The 21219-nt window shown below is 36.4% G+C and overlaps 1 protein-coding gene across 24 annotated transcripts in view; it reads left to right on the top strand.

The window, feature by feature from the left end:
• The window catches only part of Huwe1 (HECT, UBA and WWE domain containing E3 ubiquitin protein ligase 1), a 137365-nt gene that overhangs the window by 48766 nt on the left and 67380 nt on the right, over positions 1-21219 (top strand). For 17 of the 24 annotated variants that reach the window (XM_029473129.2, XM_085837960.1, XM_029473139.2 and 14 more), the window contains 17 exons: positions 1639-1701; positions 3368-3445; positions 4281-4328; positions 4407-4475; positions 5030-5129; positions 6924-7024; positions 7308-7458; positions 7579-7706; positions 8923-9063; positions 9271-9376; positions 10907-11140; positions 11625-11726; positions 12127-12207; positions 15997-16103; positions 16358-16535; positions 17553-17644; positions 18217-18428. In XM_029473129.2, coding sequence (XP_029328989.1) covers positions 1639-1701; positions 3368-3445; positions 4281-4328; positions 4407-4475; positions 5030-5129; positions 6924-7024; positions 7308-7458; positions 7579-7706; positions 8923-9063; positions 9271-9376; positions 10907-11140; positions 11625-11726; positions 12127-12207; positions 15997-16103; positions 16358-16535; positions 17553-17644; positions 18217-18428 — 1991 coding nt within the window. The remainder of the gene's footprint in view (positions 1-1638; positions 1702-3367; positions 3446-4280; positions 4329-4406; positions 4476-5029; positions 5130-6923; positions 7025-7307; positions 7459-7578; positions 7707-8922; positions 9064-9270; positions 9377-10906; positions 11141-11624; positions 11727-12126; positions 12208-15996; positions 16104-16357; positions 16536-17552; positions 17645-18216; positions 18429-21219) is intronic. The other 7 variants (XM_085837965.1, XM_085837964.1, XM_085837962.1 and 4 more) reach the window with 1 other exon arrangement.

Raw genomic sequence — 21219 nt, 5'->3', positions numbered from 1 at the left:
AAGTACTTTTTAGACACACACAAACATTTAATTTGGTGCTAAGAGTTTTAAGAGTTCATGGCCATCATGGTGAGGAGCATAGCAGCAAGTGGGCATAGTGTTGGAGCAATAGGTGAGAACTTAGACCTTGACCCACAGGAATGAGGCAGAGAGAAAACTAAACTAGGTTTTGAAATTGTTACTATCATTTGACCCCTCTTTTCTGTATCCTGTGCTTCTGGGTTAATAAAGACTTCCAAAAAGCTTACTTTTCTGGGATTAGGCAAATTTTGTTTTGTCTACTAGTAGGGTTTTGTAATAGAGATCTTTGAATGACAGCTTCAGTGATACACATTGTGTTATAGATTTATCAAAAACATGCATGGACAGCCAGGACTATACAGAGAAACCCTGTCTCGAAAAAACCAAAAAAAAAAAAAAAAAAAAAAAAAACATGCTGACGTGATTATATTTCTAAAGAAGGAAATGATAACCTTTCCTAGTAGAAAAACAGCCAAGTAGTGGTTGGGACACATGCTGGATTAGTGAGAATTAGATAAAGGTGTTTGTGTTTGAGCAGGGCCAGGCATGACTTACCTTAAGGCAAGAGTAAAAGTAGCTTATTAAAGTTCACAGTTGTAGCTGAGATGACTAGCAATTACTTAACAAAAACAATGCTATTCTTGCCAGATGTGGTGGCATGGATCTTTTAATACCAACAACACCAGGAGGCAGAGGCAAGTGGATCTTTATAAGTTCAAGGCTAGCCTGGTCTATATTTTCTAGGCCATCCAGGGATATACAATTAGACCTTGTCTCAAAGTATATATATTGCTAATAAAATTTTGGCTATTTCAAAGGTCAAAGATACAGACTAGTCCATAAGCAAAATTAATATGGTTTGAATTGGGGGTATGGAAGTTACCAGGAACTGTGCCACTCATTACCACAGGCACTTGTTTGAAAGCTTTTATACTTAGGTTAGCAAAACATCTTAGTCATGTTCTTTTGCTGTGATGAGATACCCTAACCACACAGCAACTCTTATTAAGGAAAGTATTTAGTTGGGGCTTGCTATATAGGTTCAGGGGTTTTGTACAGGATCAGCATGCTAGGAAGCATGGTGGCATGCAAGTAGACATGGTGCTGGAGAGGGATCTTGTGAGCTCTACATCTGGACCAGAAGGCAGAGGAAACACTGGGACCTGACTAGGGCATTTGAAACCTTAAAGCCCATCCCTGGTTACGCACTTCCTCCAAAAAGACTACACTTCTAATGCTACTCCCTAAGCATTTGAAAATATGAGTCTATAAGGGCCATTCTTATTCAAACCAACACACAAATAATATAGAATCTAGAGCTCTTGGTTTATGTCAAGAAAACATGGTTCCACCATGGTGAAAGAAAGGGTTAAAAAAAACCTACAATGGTGAGAAAGGCCAGCTATAACTAAATTCCAGCAAGTATGAATTTCTACATATGGAATGTAGTAGCTGGCTAGCATTGCTGCTTTGTACTCTTACCTTGAGCAGCTCCACAGAATCATAAAATAGATTGCATTGTTTTTTTTTTTTCATTAAACACTTTATAAACTTATGACCATAAGCATGGTGTTAACACTGTCCCTTTTTTTTTTTTTTTTTTTTTTCTTTACCAAGAGCTGGGGTGGAAAGGAGAATGGCTTTGGACTTGCAGAATGTTGCAGAGACTTGCAAATGTTGGTGAGTTAACTATTTGGGATATGATATAGTCTTGTTCTAAGCCTCAGTTAACAATGAATGTATGATATATAAATTGACACTTGACATTAGGACTTTTGTAGAACTTGAAAAATTAGTACATAATATCTTTAGGAAATCTGAGCTATTATTGTTCTTGATATAGATAAAAAGTCTCAGTTGTGTGTGTTCATATAACCAGTTCTGAAGTTGAATTTGTTGAATCAAATCCCAGAAAGCTGGGAAGAGTAGTACTTCCGCATCTGTATTTGGGATATGGCAGGAGGAAGAGCACGACTTCAAGACCAGCTTTGACTACATTTACTTATGGACTCACACAAGTATCAGAACTCTGAGCAGTGTTCAGGAATGGCTGATAGGAAATTTTTTTTTAAGAATTATTTATTACAGGGATCTGTAGACAAATCAAGAGTAGTTGACCTATATTTTATTTCCAGCACCCCGTGGCAATTGAAAACATATGTAACTCCAGTGCCAAGCCCTATGATTAGCCTCTTCTAGCCTCTATAGGCACCAGACACTTACTTGGCACAGTAGATATACATGCAGGTAAAACACTGATACAAATAACATTTTAAAAATAGTTTTTAAAGAACTTAGGTATACTCTTACCTTGTCACCAATTCTCTTAAGGATTTAGGCTATCCTCCCTTCTGCTTTCTGTGCTTCAAGTAGAGCCTAGATTGTCATATTCAACATTAAGTAGATATAATCAAATCTAACTAACTTATCTTCTGGAAATGTTTATCCCTTAGTGGGATGGTTCTTTTTTTTAGTTGCAGAAATCTACATATTAAAGCAGGTTACTTTCTTAACTTAGCTGATAGATGATGTTGGTAATAAGGGAAATATGTCTTAAATCTTACTCAGTTTGGAGTTTCAATTTTGAGAACATATTTTAATGAACAATTCTGAAGCTCATTCTTCATGTTAAGACTTTCTGGGTTTGTGCGATGACTGTTTCCTGTTTTTTGGCTTTATCAAGGTTGAGATTTGGCATGTTAAGAGTTTGAAATTCTTATACTTTAAATGGTACATGTACATAGTTGAACCAAATTTTAAAATGATAGTACCCTGTCCATTACAACATTCCCTAGAAAGAAAACATGAGGCTATTATTGTTTACCTTGTATTACTTTTGTAGAGTTCTATAAAAAGATGTGCTTTGAGGGTGTAGATTTTTTTTGGTTTGGTGTGTATCAATGCAGAAAACCATGAAACATGTTCTAGAAAGGTATAGAAAGGAGTGTTTGAAGTAATAGAAAAAGTGTCCATAAGGAGGCTGGTAAAATGTTTTCACAAGAATGCCCTTTTTCATCCTTTAACTGATGGCAAGATTTTGACCCCGATGCTTGTTCACTATTGTTTATTAAAGTTATATGCATTGTTACTTGGCAGACTTCACCCCACCACAAGAATAACTATAGTCAAAATTTATGTATTAAAAGAAAGAGTAACAGTTAATCTAGATGTTGAAAACAGATTTGTATCTCTAAATTCTAGCCTTCTGATTCTGTTTCCACCAAATATCATCTGATTACAGACACTATTGATATAGAATCTACTACTGTCACAATGTGTTTGAGGAAAGCGTTGGAGATGTCTAAAATCAGTTTAAGCTTGATATGTTATTCTCTTCTATACACAGAAATATCCACCCAGTGCAACCACACTACACTTTGAATTTTATGCAGATCCTGGAGCTGAGGTCAAAATTGAGAAGAGGGTGAGTCAGGTTATTTTGTTGTTATTTATAGACTCTCTTAGTTTAAATGAGGGGATGTTTTGTTCTGTATCACTGCCCTATGAAGCTAGATATACCTAGAAGCTTTTTAGGAAAAAATATTAATCATATGCCTACTTCTCACATCATTAAGTTTTTAAAAATTATTTACCTATATTCCACCTTCTCTGTCCAGTTCCCCCTCCCAGAGTTCCTCATCTCATTCCTCCTCTCCCTTGCCTCCAAGAGGGTGCTCTCCACTCCCACCCCACCCCCATCATTAGGTCTTATGATGGAACCTGTCAAAAGTTACAACTCCTTTTATTGGGCATTACCATATTTGTGTGTTTGCTCAGAGTCTCTGGAATGTATCCTAATAGTCTTAGATAGTTGGATTTCAGTTTCTGTATTTATCTCAGTCTATTAAAAAGAGCTCTGTTACTTAAATGATGTTCCAAATTCCTGGATGATCTGCTATGACTTGGTTTGGTATGGAAATTCCCCAATGATTTTTCTTCCACTTTTCATTGTTAAATTTTTTTTTCTAGAATAAAATTGTCTTCAAAACATGAGAAAGTATTCTCATGTATTCAATCTTTGCTATGAATGCTAAAATTGTGGAGATAGTTAGACAAGGGCTAAAAAGGAACACAAAATATGAAACATGCCTGGAAAACAGAATTATAGTTTAATACTACCAGTTTGAAAGAAGCAATCTTGTGACTGTTATATGTGGGAAATGGATGCTTTGAATGACTAAGAAATTACCTTGATTCTCAGTGTTTATTACAGGGTATTTAGTGAATCCCTAACAGGTATTTCAACTTTTTAATTTCAGACAACTAGTAATACACTACATTATATTCACATAGAACAACTTGACAAGGTAAGAGAATTCTTTGACAACTGATTAGTTCATTTTTGTTTGTAGCCTTGTTCTTAACTAATTTTTTTTCTAACACAGATTTCAGAAAGTCCTTCTGAAATAATGGAATCTCTTACCAAAATGTACAGCATTCCTAAGGATAAACAGGTAAAATACATTGAAAAATATCTTGCATATTGTGGTTTTCCAAATATACTAATAAGTTGGGCAAATAGAAACCATAGCAAAATTGATATACATTTGGAGTCTGACCATAGCAGATTAGCTACCTAGATTTGTTTCCTCTTCTTGAGGACAATAACTTCTAGCACCTTATGATAGATTGGAAACATAAACTTGTAAGCTGATTCAAAATGATTATATAGTAGTGGTGATAACTTTCTCAACATTTTGGATACATTTAGGAGAATTCTATTGTGTTAGCTTGTTCTGTTCTTTTTGGCAGTGGTCAGATATTTAATTTATTGAAAGTTTGAATTATTTATTGTCTATCAATGTGTATTGACAATTTTTGAAATAGTAGTATATTGAGAGATCCCTGTTTGGCCACTCTATCTAGTTCTGTCAACTAATCTCAGAGTAGTTCAGTTTGATACTCAAGCAACAAAACTATTTTACCAAGCAGCATAAAAGGACAAAACAGCTCAAGCAAAACCTATCCTTTGTAGTGATTAACTAATATAAGTCTTACATCTCTACAGATGCTGTTATTTACACATATACGACTGGCCCATGGCTTTTCTAATCACAGGAAGCGGTTACAAGCTGTTCAGGCCAGACTGCATGCAATATCTATATTAGGTAAGAAAACACTAATTAACTGGTCGTAAGTAGGCATTTTGAACTTGATTTCTGATGAGTGCCATCTTACCTTTAATGCTACGAGGCTTTATTATGGCAACCTAAATTATAAATGTATTTGCTTATCCCAGTTACTACTATAGTCATTCATCATTCTTGAGCTCCTTTATGTACTAGAAAAAAAGAAAACTTTTATTGTCATGTTACATGGGCTTGGTTGTCATCATCTTACACATCCCTATTATTCTTGATAATTCCTTGTCCAGTTCTCCCATCTTTTCAGAGGTATAATTTTGAAGTCTGAAAATAATTAAATAGTTAATACTCTATAATCCACTGTGCTATAGGAGAATAGAAAATACTGGTGGTTTTGTTTTTAATTATGCAGAATTCTAACAGGCCATTTTCATGTAAGCACTTTGAGTGTGTAATACCTACTATAGCTTATTTTTTCTTTCCTTTTTGGCCAATTTTACCTCTTATTTGTTCCCCAGATAGTTTTATTTCTATTATTATGTCATCAGCACATAACTGATTTTTTATATATGTAAAGCCTATGACATACAAATGAGAGATAATATGTTACTTGTCCATTTTGCATGAAGTTGCATCTGTTTTTCTACAAATGACCTAACTTTATTTTTATGTGGAAATCACATGTTTTTGAGGCTCCCACCATGGTTCTGAGAATTGTATACCTACACACTGTATTCCATCAGGCAACTTCAAGTACGTATATTTGGACAGTATTTATAAGCTATTTTAAGAAATGAAAGAAAATCCTGAAAATTGTCCTGTCACATGCTAGGCCCATTACAAGGCATGAAAGGACAAGTATCACTATTACTACCTACTTTCATTTAGTTTCTGCCTACCTACTCTTAGAGCTGACTACATTGCTATGTGTGTGTTCATACCTAGTATAATTTCTGGCATTCTAATGATTATCCAAAAAGTGTTTATTAAAGTTAATGAATATACTCACATCTCAGCCATATTTTACTTCAGAGTGTATGCCACTATTACCTCAGTGTGTAATTCAGCAAAAAAAAATATATGCATTTTCTTGAGACACGGTCTAACTATATATAGCTCTGTCTATCTTAGAACTCATGGTATAAGCCAGGCTATCCTTGAACTCACAGAGATCTTCCTGCCTCTGCCTCCCAAATCCTGGGATTTAAGATATAGGCTACTATGCCCTTCTCGATTTTACAAAGTCTTTTTTGGGGGTGGGGGGGTGGGGTTGGCTTTGTTGGGCTTTGTTGGGTTTTGTTGTTGTTGTTGTTGTGTTTTGTTTTGTTTTGTTTTTTGGTTTTTCGAGACAGGGTTTCTCTGTATGGCTGTCCTGGAACTCACTCTGTAGACCAGGCTGGCCTTGAACTCAGAAATCTGCCTGCCTCTGCCCCCCGAGTGCTGGGATTAAAGGCATGCGCTACCACGCCCAGCGATTATACACATTCTTAACTTTTCTATAAATTTTCTTTGTTTTAATAAGGATTTGTGGTATAAGCAAAGAAAGAAGCCAAGTCTATACCTTTATCCAAAGCATAGTTAGTTACAGTTCAATCAAGTAGTGATGTTAGGAAAATGAACTCTTTGCTCCCTTTTCCTACAAAACTTCCCTCAAATTCCTTCTACTGATAATTTTAGTAGAAAAATATGTGGTTATACAGATCTTACCACAATCATATAATGTAGTGATTTTATCCTTTTGTGCTGATTGGAATGTGTGTTATCCAGTGATGGCTAAATAACTGCATTTCTGTCAAAGTCTTTGCTTTTCTTTTGCAGTCTATTCTAATGCCTTGCAAGAGTCAGCAAACAGTATCTTGTATAATGGGTTGATAGAGGAGTTGGTAGATGTCCTTCAAATAACAGATAAGCAGCTTATGGTAAGTATCTATTAATATGTACATATCAAGTTTTATATTGCATATGCCTTCTGTTTTTAAGAAGTCCAAAAGTATCCTAGAAGTGGAGCCTGAACCTCTTACTTTTTTCTTTTTGGATATTAAACTGTGAAATTACTGAATACCAAATACACATTGTTATTCTCTACTGACCCCACTCTCCTCAAACAGTTTTAATAAAATTACTGAAAATTTGATTTTGAGATATTAGCACCTTGGTTCAGTTGTCCATTTGTTTTTGACACTGTTTACTTTGTCCTCATAGGAAATTAAAGCTGCTTCTTTACGAACGTTAACATCAATTGTTCATTTGGAGAGAACTCCCAAGCTCAGCAGTATTATTGACTGTACTGGAACTGCCTCCTACCATGGATTTTTGCCTGTACTTGTGCGGAACTGCATTCAGGCCATGATTGGTAGGTTTGTGAGGGAATTATTTACCTAGGAACAAGAGGATGTCGACCTTTTTGTTGTTTAACATTGTGCTAGGTAAATAACTGAAAATCCTGAGCTTATTATCCCAACTTTCTTTGTAGATCCTTCCATGGACCCATACCCCCATCAGTTTGCCACAGCTCTTTTCTCCTTTTTGTACCATCTGGCTAGCTACGATGCCGGTGGTGAAGCCTTGGTCTCCTGTGGAATGATGGAAGCCTTACTAAAGGTACTGTGCTTTTGCTTTCTAATATAATTGTGTGAAAATCAACTAAGAGAGGACAGATTTTGAATGTTTTTCAGTGAGTAAATAGCACAGAAAGTTTATTCTAAAAGAGTTATAGTTTATGTTCTAGTTGCCACATGTATCTATTGTCAATATTAGGACTTTTTATAATCCAGTGTAATTTGGTAGCCTGGAGGCCCTGGGTCTAGACAGTACTACATGCATAATAGTGTGACATTATGCATGGCCCTAAGAAAAATGTTGGTAAGAGTACTTGTAAAGTTTTAGTTTAATTTTAACAGGATTTGGATTAGTTGGTTGATGGGCAGTAGGTATTTTGAGACAATGGGTCTTGGCCTCTCTGGTATGCAATAAAATAAACTGTTTATATTTAATCATGTTTATGAATTGTTACGCATGTGGCCTCAGGAGGTTGAATATAGTCCTTGAATTCATAACTTTATTATTTGACAAACATTCAGCATATGTCTTTATCTTCTCTCTAGTTTCATACTATGCTGACTCAAGGGGACTCCAATACTATATATATATATATATATATTTTTTTTTTTTTTGTAAAAAACAACATTTATTTGGGGCTGGCTTACTGGTTCAGAGGTTCAGTCCATTACCATCAAGGTGGGAACATGGCAACACTCAGGCAGGCATGGTGCAGGAGGGGCTGAGAGTTCTATGTCTTCATCCATTGGCTGTTAGTGGAAGACTGACTTCCAGGCAACTAGGGTGAGGGTCTTAAGTCCACACCCACAGTGACACACCTATTCCAACCAGGTCAAATTTTCAAATGGTGCCACTCTCTCGTCCAAGAATATACAAACCATGACGTTCCACTCCCTGGTCCCCATAGACTTGTTCAACCACAGGAATCTATGGGGAGGGCATACTTAAACATAGCATAATGCAAAATACATTTAGTCCAAATTTTAAAGTCCTCATAGTCTATAGCATTCTCAACAACATTAAAAATCCAAAGTTCAGGGTCTCTTCTGAGATTCATCCAACCACTTAACTGTAATCCCCAAAGAAAGACAGGAATCCAGCTGGGCAAACTCCAAACTCTGTATCTCCATGGATGATGTCAAAGCTGTCTTCAGATCTCCACTCCTTTTTCATCTTTCAATACTATATTTTCGAAAAGCAATATAACTTTTATAACTCTGTTTTTAAATTATTATGTTTACTCTTCCATTTCTTGTAGGTCATAAAGTTTCTTGGTGATGAACAAGACCAGATAACATTTGTAACCAGAGCTGTCAGAGTGGTTGACCTTATCACCAACCTGGACATGGCAGCTTTTCAGTCTCATAGTGGTCTTTCTATCTTCATCTATAGACTTGAGGTATTATTTTCTTAAGACAATTTGCATAGACTTTATTGGATCCCAGTGAGTGCTGAGTCTAGGAAATTTTCTACCTATCATAAGTAACCATCTTACCTCTCTTAAATTTCTAGAAACTGAGTTTATAATCTGCTTGTTATTCTTTATTACAATTTTTTAATCCCTAAAATGTATAGGATTTTCTTAATATTTTTCCCTTGATTGTAGCACGAAGTAGATTTGTGTCGTAAAGAATGCCCTTTCGTGATCAAGCCAAAGATCCAGAGACCCAGTACCACTCAAGAAGGAGAAGAAATGGAAACTGATATGGATGGTAATTAACAAGTTATTAAGCCAATAATATTTCCATGTATGTGATTTTTCTATTATCCTACCCAAATTCTAATTCTTACTCATAAATTAAAAGGCACACAGGTTTCCAGGTATATCTTTCAACACTTTTTATATAAATGATATATAAATTGTTAGGGATAGACCTGGGAGGTAAAGCTACAGTAGACCACTAAAGTCACTCTACAAATTTTTTGGTTCATTATCTTATTTACACTACTAAAACCTAATAAGCACTGTGTAGTCAAAATACTGTCTTTTTTTTTTTTTTTTTTTTTTACCTGATAAATTACCTGGAGACTATAAACTCATAAATGAGACCTTGGAAAACTATCTTAAGATCAGAGATTTCAAGTGGTTATTGTTTAGGGATCTTTTAAGTGATAAAATTACAATTGCAAAACCAGATCATTTTATTTTTCAGGTGTGTTGTATGGGTTTTTTTTTTTTTTAACACTTTCATCCCTCTCCTAATAGAATAAGAAAATACTGCCCCCAAGCAGATTTCTTATAATTTGTAGTAGTCTTAATGACACAGATTATTATTGTGTATCTATTATGGTTATGATAAAAGTACTACAAATGTAATGCACAGTTTTGTTAATAGTAAATAGTATGCTGTTCCTTTTTCTGACTTTGTTTTTGGGCACGTTGATCTGTGCATGTTGCAGTCCACAGAAATCCTTTTGCTCAGTTTCTGTTTCTGTTTTATTGGGAACAAGCTGACATTTAAGTTCACAGGTGAGATTCCAAGTGTTGAATAAAATGTGTTTATTAACTGCTGATAAATAATCATGACTATCCATTGTAAACCAGCAATTGTCAGAATTTAATAAGCAGAACAATAAGTGCTTGGTAGATTCTGGTGCCATCTGAAATGCTTGATTCAGTAAATTTGCAACTGAAGACCAGGAAACAAGTATTTAAAACTAATCCAAACGATTGCATTGAATTCTCAAAGAAATTACATACTCAATACAAAGAAAGTTACACAGCTGTTCATCCTTACTACTTGTATAAGTAGGTGCATGCATAAAAATAACTTAAAAATGTTACATTTATGAAATTAATAAGATCCCCTTTAAAGTTTACATAACTGAAACATGTAGATAGTAAATATTTGCTTTTCAAATTTAAAAGTAAATGTTAATGCTCAGTCTTAACCCTCTGGCATTAGCTGCTAATTTGTGACTCAGTTACAACTTTATTTCCTTTTCATGTTCACATCTACAAGTATATAGTTTTTAGAACAGAGAGAGAGGAGAGCATAAACACATTCTGCTTGTATTGTTCATTCTATGTATCATAGCCACCCTTCCCTATGAACATCAGTGCTTTTTATATTTGTTAATTAACCTCTGTTAGTAGTCTTGACTTACTACCTCCCTCTTAGCAATAACATACAAAGTTGCATGTTTTACATCTCACTCAGTGGACGAAGTTTTCTCAGAAATCTTTCTTTTCTTAGTACCTTTTATTCTAATTAGTTTCTTTATCATAACTTGTACTTTAGTTGCAGATGTAACTATGGAAAGCAGTCCAGGCTCGTCCATATCTATGGAGCACCGGCTGGATGTTGAATTAAGGGCATCAAGTTCCAACAGCAGCACTAGCATCTCTGGCCCTGGCCCGGGTCCTGGCCCTGGTCCGGGTCCTGGCCCTGGTCCTGGCCCTGGTCCTGGCCCTGGCCCTGGCCCTGGCCCTGGCCCCGGCCCTGGCCCTGGGCCTGGCCCTGGACCCCGTCCTGGTGCGTAGACACATAGATACACAGTCTTTTACAGTGACTGACTTATTAAACTAGTGAAGAAGAGAACATTACCCGGCACTTATTGGTACATTTGAGGTTATCTTATAAGAACATGTCTTGCAACATTTTATGGTCTTCTGTTAGTTCACACAGTATCAAAACAGACATTTCGGAGGGCAGATAATATCCAAAAGAGTAACTCAGTGAAGTTTGAAGTTGAATCTTTTTACTCTACAGTATTTCTGTTTTTATCTTTTTATTTTTGTTCCTCTGTCTGTCTGTCTGATTTTAATACCGGTCATGTGTGGTGATTTAATTTCAGCTTTCAGAATACTCTCTCTCATGTCCAGAGATCTCACTTTAAATGTCTGCTAGTTTTGCTTTAGTGGATATAGACGGGTCTCTTAGTACATGTTTTGTGTGCCTCTTCACTGTGATTTAATGATGAGCACAATATGATACTTTTTTCTTTCTCCCATGTTAGGAATTCAGTGTATTCCACAACGAGCAGCACTTCTCAAGTCCATGTTGAATTTCCTCAAGAAGGCCATTCAAGACCCTGCTTTCTCAGATGGCATACGACATGGTATTTTGATTCTGTATACTGTTTTCTAAGACCACTTGGTTATCCAGATTGTTCTCTTTCATGTTTCCTTGATGTTTTTCTAAAGCATACTTAGTAAACTGATAGCTTTTTGTTACTTAATATGCTTCTTAGACATGAGGGCTACTTACACAAGTCCACTTCCCAGTTTTGGACTCTGATCTCTTCTATCCTACTGCCACCTCTCACAGTCTCCTTGTCTGTTCTTATTTTGACAGTCTATTAAAGCTAACTGCATGAATAAACTAAGGCGTTACATGAAACAGAGGCCATAGACTTGATCATTGATTTACTACAGTGTAACATATTGCTACCCATCACCTTTGATTTTCATGCCTCACCCAGACTTACCATATGTAGTCTTTGTTCATATTTCTTTTAGTGATGGATGGTTCTTTACCTACCTCTCTGAAACACATCATCAGCAATGCAGAATACTATGGCCCATCACTCTTCCTCCTAGGTGAGTAGAAATGAAGTTCGGGCTAGGTTGAATGTTCTGGCATACATTTATAAAGTACCTGGAGGCAAAAGGCAGTCAGTTCTCTTGAATTCAATGCCAGCTTGCTGCATGTGTGTGCACGCAAGCTTTTAGAACTTCTTTTTTTTTTTTCTTTTTTTATTAGATTTTTTTCATTTACAATTCAAATGCTATCCCAAAAGTCTTTTATACCACCCCCACCCCCTGACCCTGCTCTCCAATCCACCTACTCCCACTTCCTGGTAGCTTAATGCTACAAAGCCCATTGTTTTATCCCACTACGCACTTTGGCATCACAAAAGCAAGTTGGAACTCCATTTAAAATTCTATAAAGCAATTTAGGGGGAGATGTAGAAATTTCAGTTTCTTTGAACATAGTGGAGTGTACATTGTACAAATACATTATGGGCAGTCTAGAGATTTGTATTTATTATGACTTTCTTACCTCTTTGCTAATGAACAATTTATGAATCTGTGTATTTCTATCTTGTGATCTTGCAGAATTTACTAGTTTGGTTTTCCCTGTTAATGAACCAAAATGTTTGCGTTTACTCCAGGGATGGCAATATGACCCAGTGTTTCCCTTTTTTAGTGAAACTTCATGAAGCAGATGCACTTTGTAGTTGGATCTATGACATTCCAGTTACTAAATATTAATATGAGTACAGGTCAGGTCCTGTAAAGGAGTTGGAGTTGTGACAAAGGAAAATGAGCCTAAGGTAGATTGAAAGAGTTCTACTGGGAAAATTCGTATCAGAGCAGACAGACAGTTAAAAATAGCCTTAACAAAGGATGTTGCACATGCTTTTAGTTAAGTATCTGGGAATAATATTCATAAATGGAAAGTTAACAAGGAAGTATGTGGCAAGGTCACAGTGATCTGTAGTAACTTCACACTGAAACTCAACAAATAAGGAATTTGACATTTCTTATCCTGTGCCAAGTCTTGACTTTTATGACAGGGTTTTGGCTTTCCTGGAAACTCTCCCTATTGACAAGAGTGGCCCCAAACTGATAAAGATCTGCTTGCCTCTGCCTCCTGAGTGTTGGAATTAAAGGCATGTGCCTGCTACCAGTGGCTTTGGTCTTCACTCTTGTTTACTTCATTCTCAGTATTGTGTCTTCATTATTCTCCCTGGCTTCCTTAAGCTTTCATCTCCTGTCTTATAATCCCGTTACATTATTGTGTGTAGCTTGTCCAATGCCAGTGTCATCATGATTAATTCCTTACTTAACCTGAAGAGATTGATAATCAATTTGAATATTGAATTCCAAGAAAGCCAGGCTAAGTTCTATAAGTGGTTGCATTTGACTGAAGTTTAGCATTCTGCTGTATTATGTAGATTCTGTCTGACAAGTAAAAGAAAGTGGATGTGAGTAGTGGTTAGGGAATAATGGTGTATGGAACGGCAGTCAAATAACAGGAAATCAGATCTGATTGGACTCTGGGTTGGTAATCTTGTGCTATTCCTGAAACCTTGATGGTGAGTTTCTACTTTTGAAATGAAGTGAAAGTTATAGGGAGGGGTCAATATTCTTATGTTCACAAAAAATTGAGAACACATTTATTTATTTATTTTTAATATGAGATCTCATATCTCAGGCTGACGTTAAACTGGCTATGTAACACAGGATGATCTTAGGTTTCTACTCCTCCTGAATCTACCTCCTGAGTGCATTTGGATTATAGGCATGTATTGATTGCCACACCTAGTTAATAAGTTGTGCTCAGGTTGGGTCTTGGCTTAAGATGCATGCTAGATACTCTCTCTACCAACCCAGCTATATTCCCAGCACCTAGCATAATTTTTTTTTATTTTTATTTTCATTTTTATGAGTTTCTCTGTAAAGCCCTGGCTGTCCTGGAACTCAGAAATCTGCTTGCCTCTGCCTCCCAGGTGCTGAGATTAAAGGCGTGTGCCACCACGGCCCGGCTAGAAAAATTTCTTAGGAAATAGGACCAAAAAGTAAAGGTCACAGACTACATAAGACAAAAGGAATTTACAAAGATTAGCAATTGAGTAGTAGAATCCTATTTCCAGGTTATGATTCAAATGATGCATAGTAAGATTACCCAAAGTCAAAATACTTTGTAGTAATTGTTGGAGAAAGGGCTTTATTACCATCTTACATCTTGCAGCGATCTCTCCTTCAGTAGTTCTGGAGTAAGGTGGATCAAGAACTAGCATCAAACATCTTGTTTCTAGAAACTAACTTATTTTTATTTTCAGAAGAACTATTCTTAGGTGTGACCAAACAGATCCCTGTTTTCCATGAAGTAAAACTTCCAGTTAGCAGACATTCAAACACCATCATATTATGAAAATATTTGCAGTTAGGCTTTCCTTGAGGCATACAGAGTCATCTAGGCAGGTAGAGACCCTAATTCTCAGTGGATCCCATTGTTTTCACTAATACTGTTTTTAGTACACCATGGATTGCTCCATATCAAAATGGTGATGGCCTTTATCTTAGTTAGGGTTTCTATTCCTGCACAAACATCATGACCAAGAAGCAAGTTGGGGAAGAAAGGGTTTATTCGGCTTACACTTCCACACTGCTGTTCATCACCAAGGAAGTCAGGACTGGAACTCAAGCAGGTCAGAAAGCAGGAGCTGATGCAGAGGCCATGGAGGGATGTTCTTTACTGGCTTGCCTCCCCTGGCTTGCTCAGCCTGCTCTCGTATAGAACCCAGGACTACCAGCCCAGAGATGGTCCCACCCACAAGGGGTCTTTCCCCCTTGATCACTAATTGAGAAAATGCCTTACAGTTGGATCTCATGGAGGCTTTTCCTCAACTGAAGCTCCTTTCTCTGTGATAACTCCAGCTGTGTCAAGTTGACACAAAACTAGCCAGTACAGCCTGTTTAGGTCTTTAGATCCATTGCTACAAAAATTTTCCATTTGTGGTCAGAAAAGGGAGTAAAATAGCTGAAGTCAAATTTTATTAGCGTGTTATGCCACGTAAAGGTTACGAGTTTGTGATAACTAAAGCGGTTAACAAAATTGGGACTCTTTTTAAGAAGTCATTGTCCATTTTGCTATTTAGGTAGATATTGTTTAGCAGACCATTATGTCTATATTAGTCCTCCTGCCTGGATTAGACTACCAGGACACAGTGCCGCCTTTTAAGGGCGTGCCTAAACTCATTGTGTGCTCTGATCTGTCAGTGTCTTTGTGAACTCAATGTTTTCTGAATATTATAAATAGGTTAGTATGGTAGAAGTATAGTTTTTTAAAAAGGCTTGTTAGTGTTGGTTGATATCCCTGGGAGGCCTGCTCTTTTCTGAAGGGAAATGGAAGACTAGTGGATCTGGGGTAAAAAGGTGGTGGAGATGGGGTTGAGAGGGGTGAAGAGAGGGAATCTGTTTGCTGATATGTGATGTATGAGAGAAAAATACATAAAAAAGGAATGATCACACATATAATAAAACTCTTAATGTTTATTGGACTACTCTTGGTATTCTGGAAAATCGTTTTCATAATAAGCACAGAAGTTTAAATTATTAAATATTTAGTGTATGTGTTTTAAGATTTTGTAACAGGCAGTGGTGGTGCATGCCTTTAATCCAGCACTTGGGAGGCAGAGGAAAGTGGATTTCTGAGTTGAAGTCCTGCCTGGTCTACAGAGTATTACACAACAGCCAGGGTTACACAAAGAAACTCTGTCTTTAAAAACCAAAAAAAAAAAAAAGAAAAAAGATTTTATTTGCTTTTAATATTTATGGATAGTCTCAGTTTCCCATAATTTTTCTTATATTTCTTCTTAGCTACTGAAGTGGTGACTGTGTTTGTATTTCAAGAGCCATCACTGCTGTCCTCACTCCAGGACAATGGACTGACAGATGTCATGCTGCATGCACTGCTCATCAAAGATGTGAGTTCATTCTACCACTATAAAAATGACTACTCCGTGTATTTCCTGTTTCCTCAGATACATCTTCCACATGCTTTAGAAGCAAGTTTGAAATGTTACTGTGTGAAAAAATTTACCTCTTGTATGTATTGTTGAATCTATTTTATACCTGTTTAACAAATTCCTCAGTGTGGTAACCCTAACTAACTATATTTTCTTTGCATTTGTATATGACATTTTTTGAGTTGCATTCAAATCCTTTTCGTCTTTACTAGGTTCCTGCTACAAGGGAAGTCCTCGGTTCCCTCCCAAATGTATTCAGTGCACTTTGCTTGAATGCCCGAGGTCTTCAGTCTTTTGTACAATGTCAGCCATTTGAACGTCTCTTCAAAGTTCTTCTGTCTCCTGATTACCTCCCAGCCATGCGGAGGAGAAGGAGTTCTGATCCCCTTGGTGAGTTGCTACTATTTTTCTATTTTAAAATAGAAAGTTGGTTTTGGCAAGGAAAGTTTTCCTTGACTACACATCGTTTCTCTGGTTAGGTATGCTCAGCTTAACGGGAATTATCACCATGTATTCTATTATTACAGGTAGGAAGGAATACGTCATCCTTAGCCTCTCTCTTCATAGTATTTCCATGCTTCTGAATAGTTCACTTTACTGATGTTGGTAACAAACAGGTATAGGGACTGGTGGTTTCTTTTCTCTTTTCTTTTCTTTTCTTTTCTTTTCCTATCTTATTTTATCTTTTTTTCCCCAGTCGTCTATTTTCAAGTCTACCATCTAATCTACAAATTTTTCTGTTGTGAACAGATTTCTCATTTTTTTCTTAAATAGTTACAAATAATTATATTTTCTTCTCAGCATATTTTGAGTGTATATTGCTGAGGCACAAGAGAGAAAAATATTGTAGTTTGCAAAAGTGTACCTGTATATTGCCTAGGCTGAGTCTGGGCATTTGAATTCAGCCTGGGCAATATAGTGAGGGGACAACACAACAGCATTCACCCCCTACCCCTCACTCATCCCCTTTTCATGAATAAATGTATTCTGTACTTCCATTCACCACTGTATCATTCTAGCAGTCTTCATGGAGACATCCCAAGGGTCAGGGTATAGGGGACTTTAAGGATAGCATTTGAAATGTAAATGAAGGAACTATCTAATAAAAAATGCCATAAGAAAGTATTTCTTCTTTTCTACTCCTTTCTCTATAATAGAGTAGCTCAGACCTTGGCAGTGCTGTTTGCTAAACTGATCTCTTTCCTCCTCTTCCTCCTCCACCACCACCACCACCAACACCAACACCATCACCATGATTTGGTGGATTGAGGCTTATGTGAATTCATTCAAGATTTTGTGTTGGTAGATAGTCACAAGAAGCAGTTCAGTTCCTTCTTTCCGTCTTAAATTGGCACAAAAATTTTTGGGCTCAGTAATTTTTTTTTTTTTTTTTTTTTTTGCCTTAAGGGGATACTGCATCCAACCTGGGGAGTGCTGTTGATGAGCTCATGAGACATCAGCCTACCCTCAAAACAGATGCAACAACTGCCATCATCAAGGTAGGGATTGATAATGGTTAGGACTTTGATCTTTTACAAAGTGTCCTAGCTTAATTGGGAAGGGTTTTTTATCTGCCTAATTTCTAAGCCTTGCTTTTTTGGACTGTTCCTTTGCAAAACCAAAAGTTATAACCATTAGTCCATTCTTTACGAGAGTGGACTTTATGTTGATTCCATCCTTTTTATACTGAATCGTTTTCTGAATTAACACAGTTCCTTTGTTTAGTGTAAATCTGTTTGTATTGCTTTCTTATGAGATTAACAAATATGCAGGGGCTTCAGTTTGTATGAGCTAGCGTGTTTTTCTTGAAATTTCCCCTTCCTCATTTCTCCTTCCTCCATCAGGAGTGGATTATTCGAATCTGCATATAAGATACTGATGATTTGTAAATTAGGAGTGGCATGTGACCTTGTGTGATTTTTTTTTTTTTTTTACACTTACTTTTTTACTTTTTAAAAAATTGATGTAATGGTTATGCTTCAGCATTGTTGTGTATATTACAGATAGAAAATCCTCACAAAATGTCATTCCTTCATTATAAATAAGTAATGTTTTCCTCTTTGACTTTTAGTTACTTGAAGAAATCTGTAATCTTGGAAGAGATCCTAAATACATTTGTCAGAAGCCATCTATTCAGAAAGCGGATGGTACTGCTACTGCTCCTCCTCCAAGGTCTAATCATGCTGCAGAAGAGGCTTCCAGTGAAGATGAGGAGGAAGAGGAAGTACAGGCCATGCAGAGCTTTAATTCTGCCCAGCAGAATGAAACTGAGCCTAATCAGCAGTAAGTGTTAATAGGTCAGATTCTCTTTCCTTATGATACTACTTAGTATCATAATAGTTTTATGGTGATGGTGGTGGTGGCACTTCTAATTCTACTATTTGGGAGGCAGAAGCTGGCCCATATCTGAGTTTGGAGGCCAGCCAGGGCTATAGAGAGAAACACTGGCTGGAGAGATTGGGGTTGTGGGGTTAATTTTTTTTTTTTTTTTTTTTTTTATGATCAGCAGGATGGAACTCAAGCAAAGCAACTCCATACCCTTTATGTCACTTCAGTTTATAAAAAATACATCAGATCATTTTAAAGTTCTTTCTGGCCTTTTAGGTGTTTTCTTCCTTTGTTCCTTCCTCTGTAGTATCATAGTGCTGTGTTGTAGCATTGGTTGCATTTGAAAATTGCTATTCTTAAAATTTTAGTTCATGATGTTAAATCAGAGTTCAATATTCCAAGTAATATATGAAACTTTTATTTCAAATGTGAAAGCAATGTCTCTAGACAGGTGTCAATGTTTCAGCTGTGTGTAAGAATAGTTTTGATCTGGTACTAAACTGGCATGTTGGAGGTAGAAAATAGTCTAGTAGAGTATAAATAAAGCCCAGGAATAGCAGAAGTAAAAAGAGTTATTGGAACTCAGCAGTGCTCTTGGTGGTGTCAGTAATTTTGGAGGGGAGTCATTACTTAATCTCCATTTGCCTGAGACAGCAAGCATAAATCTCTAGTGTTGTCTTCAATCTACATTAAAACCATGTTTCTAAAAGAGGGTGACATTCTGAAATTGTGGCTTTTCTCAATACAGTATAAAGAAGTTACAGTATTTATCCCCAACTTTCTCCGATTACCTTGCAGAGCTGAGTTGCTTTTCCTGTCTACAAATGAAAAAAAGATTTGTTGAATGTAGAATGTTGTTGTTGGTGATTATAAGTCAAGTTGTGTGTATCTGCATATATTAGATCTTAGATCAAATAAATTCCAAATTCAAGCTGCTGTTAGAGTAAATTAACATTTTCTGAATATTACTCATTTTTCATACTATTTTCCTTACTTGAGATATTGTATATCATTATCCACATTTGTTCCTTATTCCAGAACATCTTCCGATTGGGAAAGCAAGCTTATATTTTCCCATATGCTGATTCTTTTCTGTATTAATCTGTTTCAGTGACTCCCCATCTCTATTTAATAGAATTATCAAAGAGCTTTAGATCAAGTGCCTGTCTCTCTTATCTGCCCATTCCAGTTTACATTACCCCCCACTCTCCTTACCCTGGCCCTGCTTGCTATGGACCATAGGTTTTTTATTTGTTTCTCATTATGAGATGATTTTGAGCCACCATGTGGTGGTTGCTGGGAATTGAACTCATGACCTCTGAAAGAGAGTCGGTGCTCTTAAAGCTGAGCCATCTCACCAGCCCTCCAGTTTACATTCTCAATTGGACCTACAAATTCCTGGTTCTTTGCCTCTATCCTTCTTCAAATGCCATAGGTATATATCCAAATGTAATTCTTATATGTATGTTCAAATATTTGTACAAAGTACACTGTACTTTTTATTTTCTGCCTTTTTTTCCATCCAAAAATGGAGCTACTGATCTTACTTCTATTGTACATGAAATAATTTTGAATATTCAAAAATACCCTATAAATACAATGATAATACAAATGTGCATCCAATGCATAGTTTCTTTAATTTGGTTTTACTTACTGTGTTTTGGGAATTTATCCATATTAGTAACATGACTCTGTAGTCTTGAGTGTGTTGTATAACTATGGTTACATTTATTTAGTTTTCCTCTTAATGAACTTGGTTTTTATTTTCCTGAGGCTAAGATAATTCCTTTTTATTCTTTTTAAAGTAATGATGGCTTATGAATGATAGTGAAATAATAGTTTTTGTTGGATTTGTAGAATAAGAACACTTAGGCAGTTTAAGTCTAAATTCTTAGGTTTCTAATGTGCTATTCACAAACTAAGGTCTTGCTTTGCAGGTAAGAGTAGCTGGGAATTCATTGTACAGTGTCCTCAAACTCAGTCTTCCCTCTTCAGCCTTCTAAGTGCTGAGGATTATGACTCTGTTTCTGGCCACTCTATGTAATCTGAAACAAGCCTTTCAAGTCCTACAAAGGGGCTTTTTGATTCTTGCTGCCTTTCAGGGCATAGTGTGGCATTCTCCTACATGACTTAGGTTTATAATAATAAACACCATAGTTTAAGTTTTCCCTGGTCCTAAACTGTGGGGAGAAGAGGGGCTGGGCTTGGTTTTCCAACCAAGGCCTGTGTTCCCTAACAGTCCCTGCAAGTAACTGTCAGTCAGTTCTTCATTCTAAATGATGGGCTGGGATGTGGGGAATGTGGCCTGATAACCTCCAGGCTGTTGCAAATCTTAGAGCAGCACTCAAATTTTTAAAGTGCAGGTCCATGATCCTGATATTAGGAACTTTTAAATAACATGCATAAGTCTGTGCAGGTCTGTAGCATTTGTTTGTGAGTATAGAGATTGGGCAGAGGAGAATTTTACAATTATAACTCATTTACAAAAACAGACTTTTCTTGTTCAGGGATGTGACTGCTTTAAATTAGGTTAAACTTAGGCTTGTAGGTAGAGTTCTTTTGGAGATAACTGATGATTTTTAGTTATTTTTAAATGATGTAGTAGGAAAGAACAAAAATAGATATATATGAATGAGTCTGTTCCTGGAGTTATATGAAGAACAATACTGTTGGTTTGTCTTTTTTTTTTTCCTACAGCTTCCTTTGTAGCAATGAAAGGCACATCTGGGATTCATTTTGTTGTATT

This window comes from Mus caroli, unplaced genomic scaffold, assembly GCF_978045245.1.
Source record: "Mus caroli unplaced genomic scaffold, Mus_caroli_1 scaffold_5, whole genome shotgun sequence".
In the NCBI taxonomy this organism is placed as follows: Eukaryota; Metazoa; Chordata; class Mammalia; order Rodentia; family Muridae; genus Mus; species Mus caroli.
This window is presented reverse-complemented; position numbering and strand designations above follow the sequence as displayed.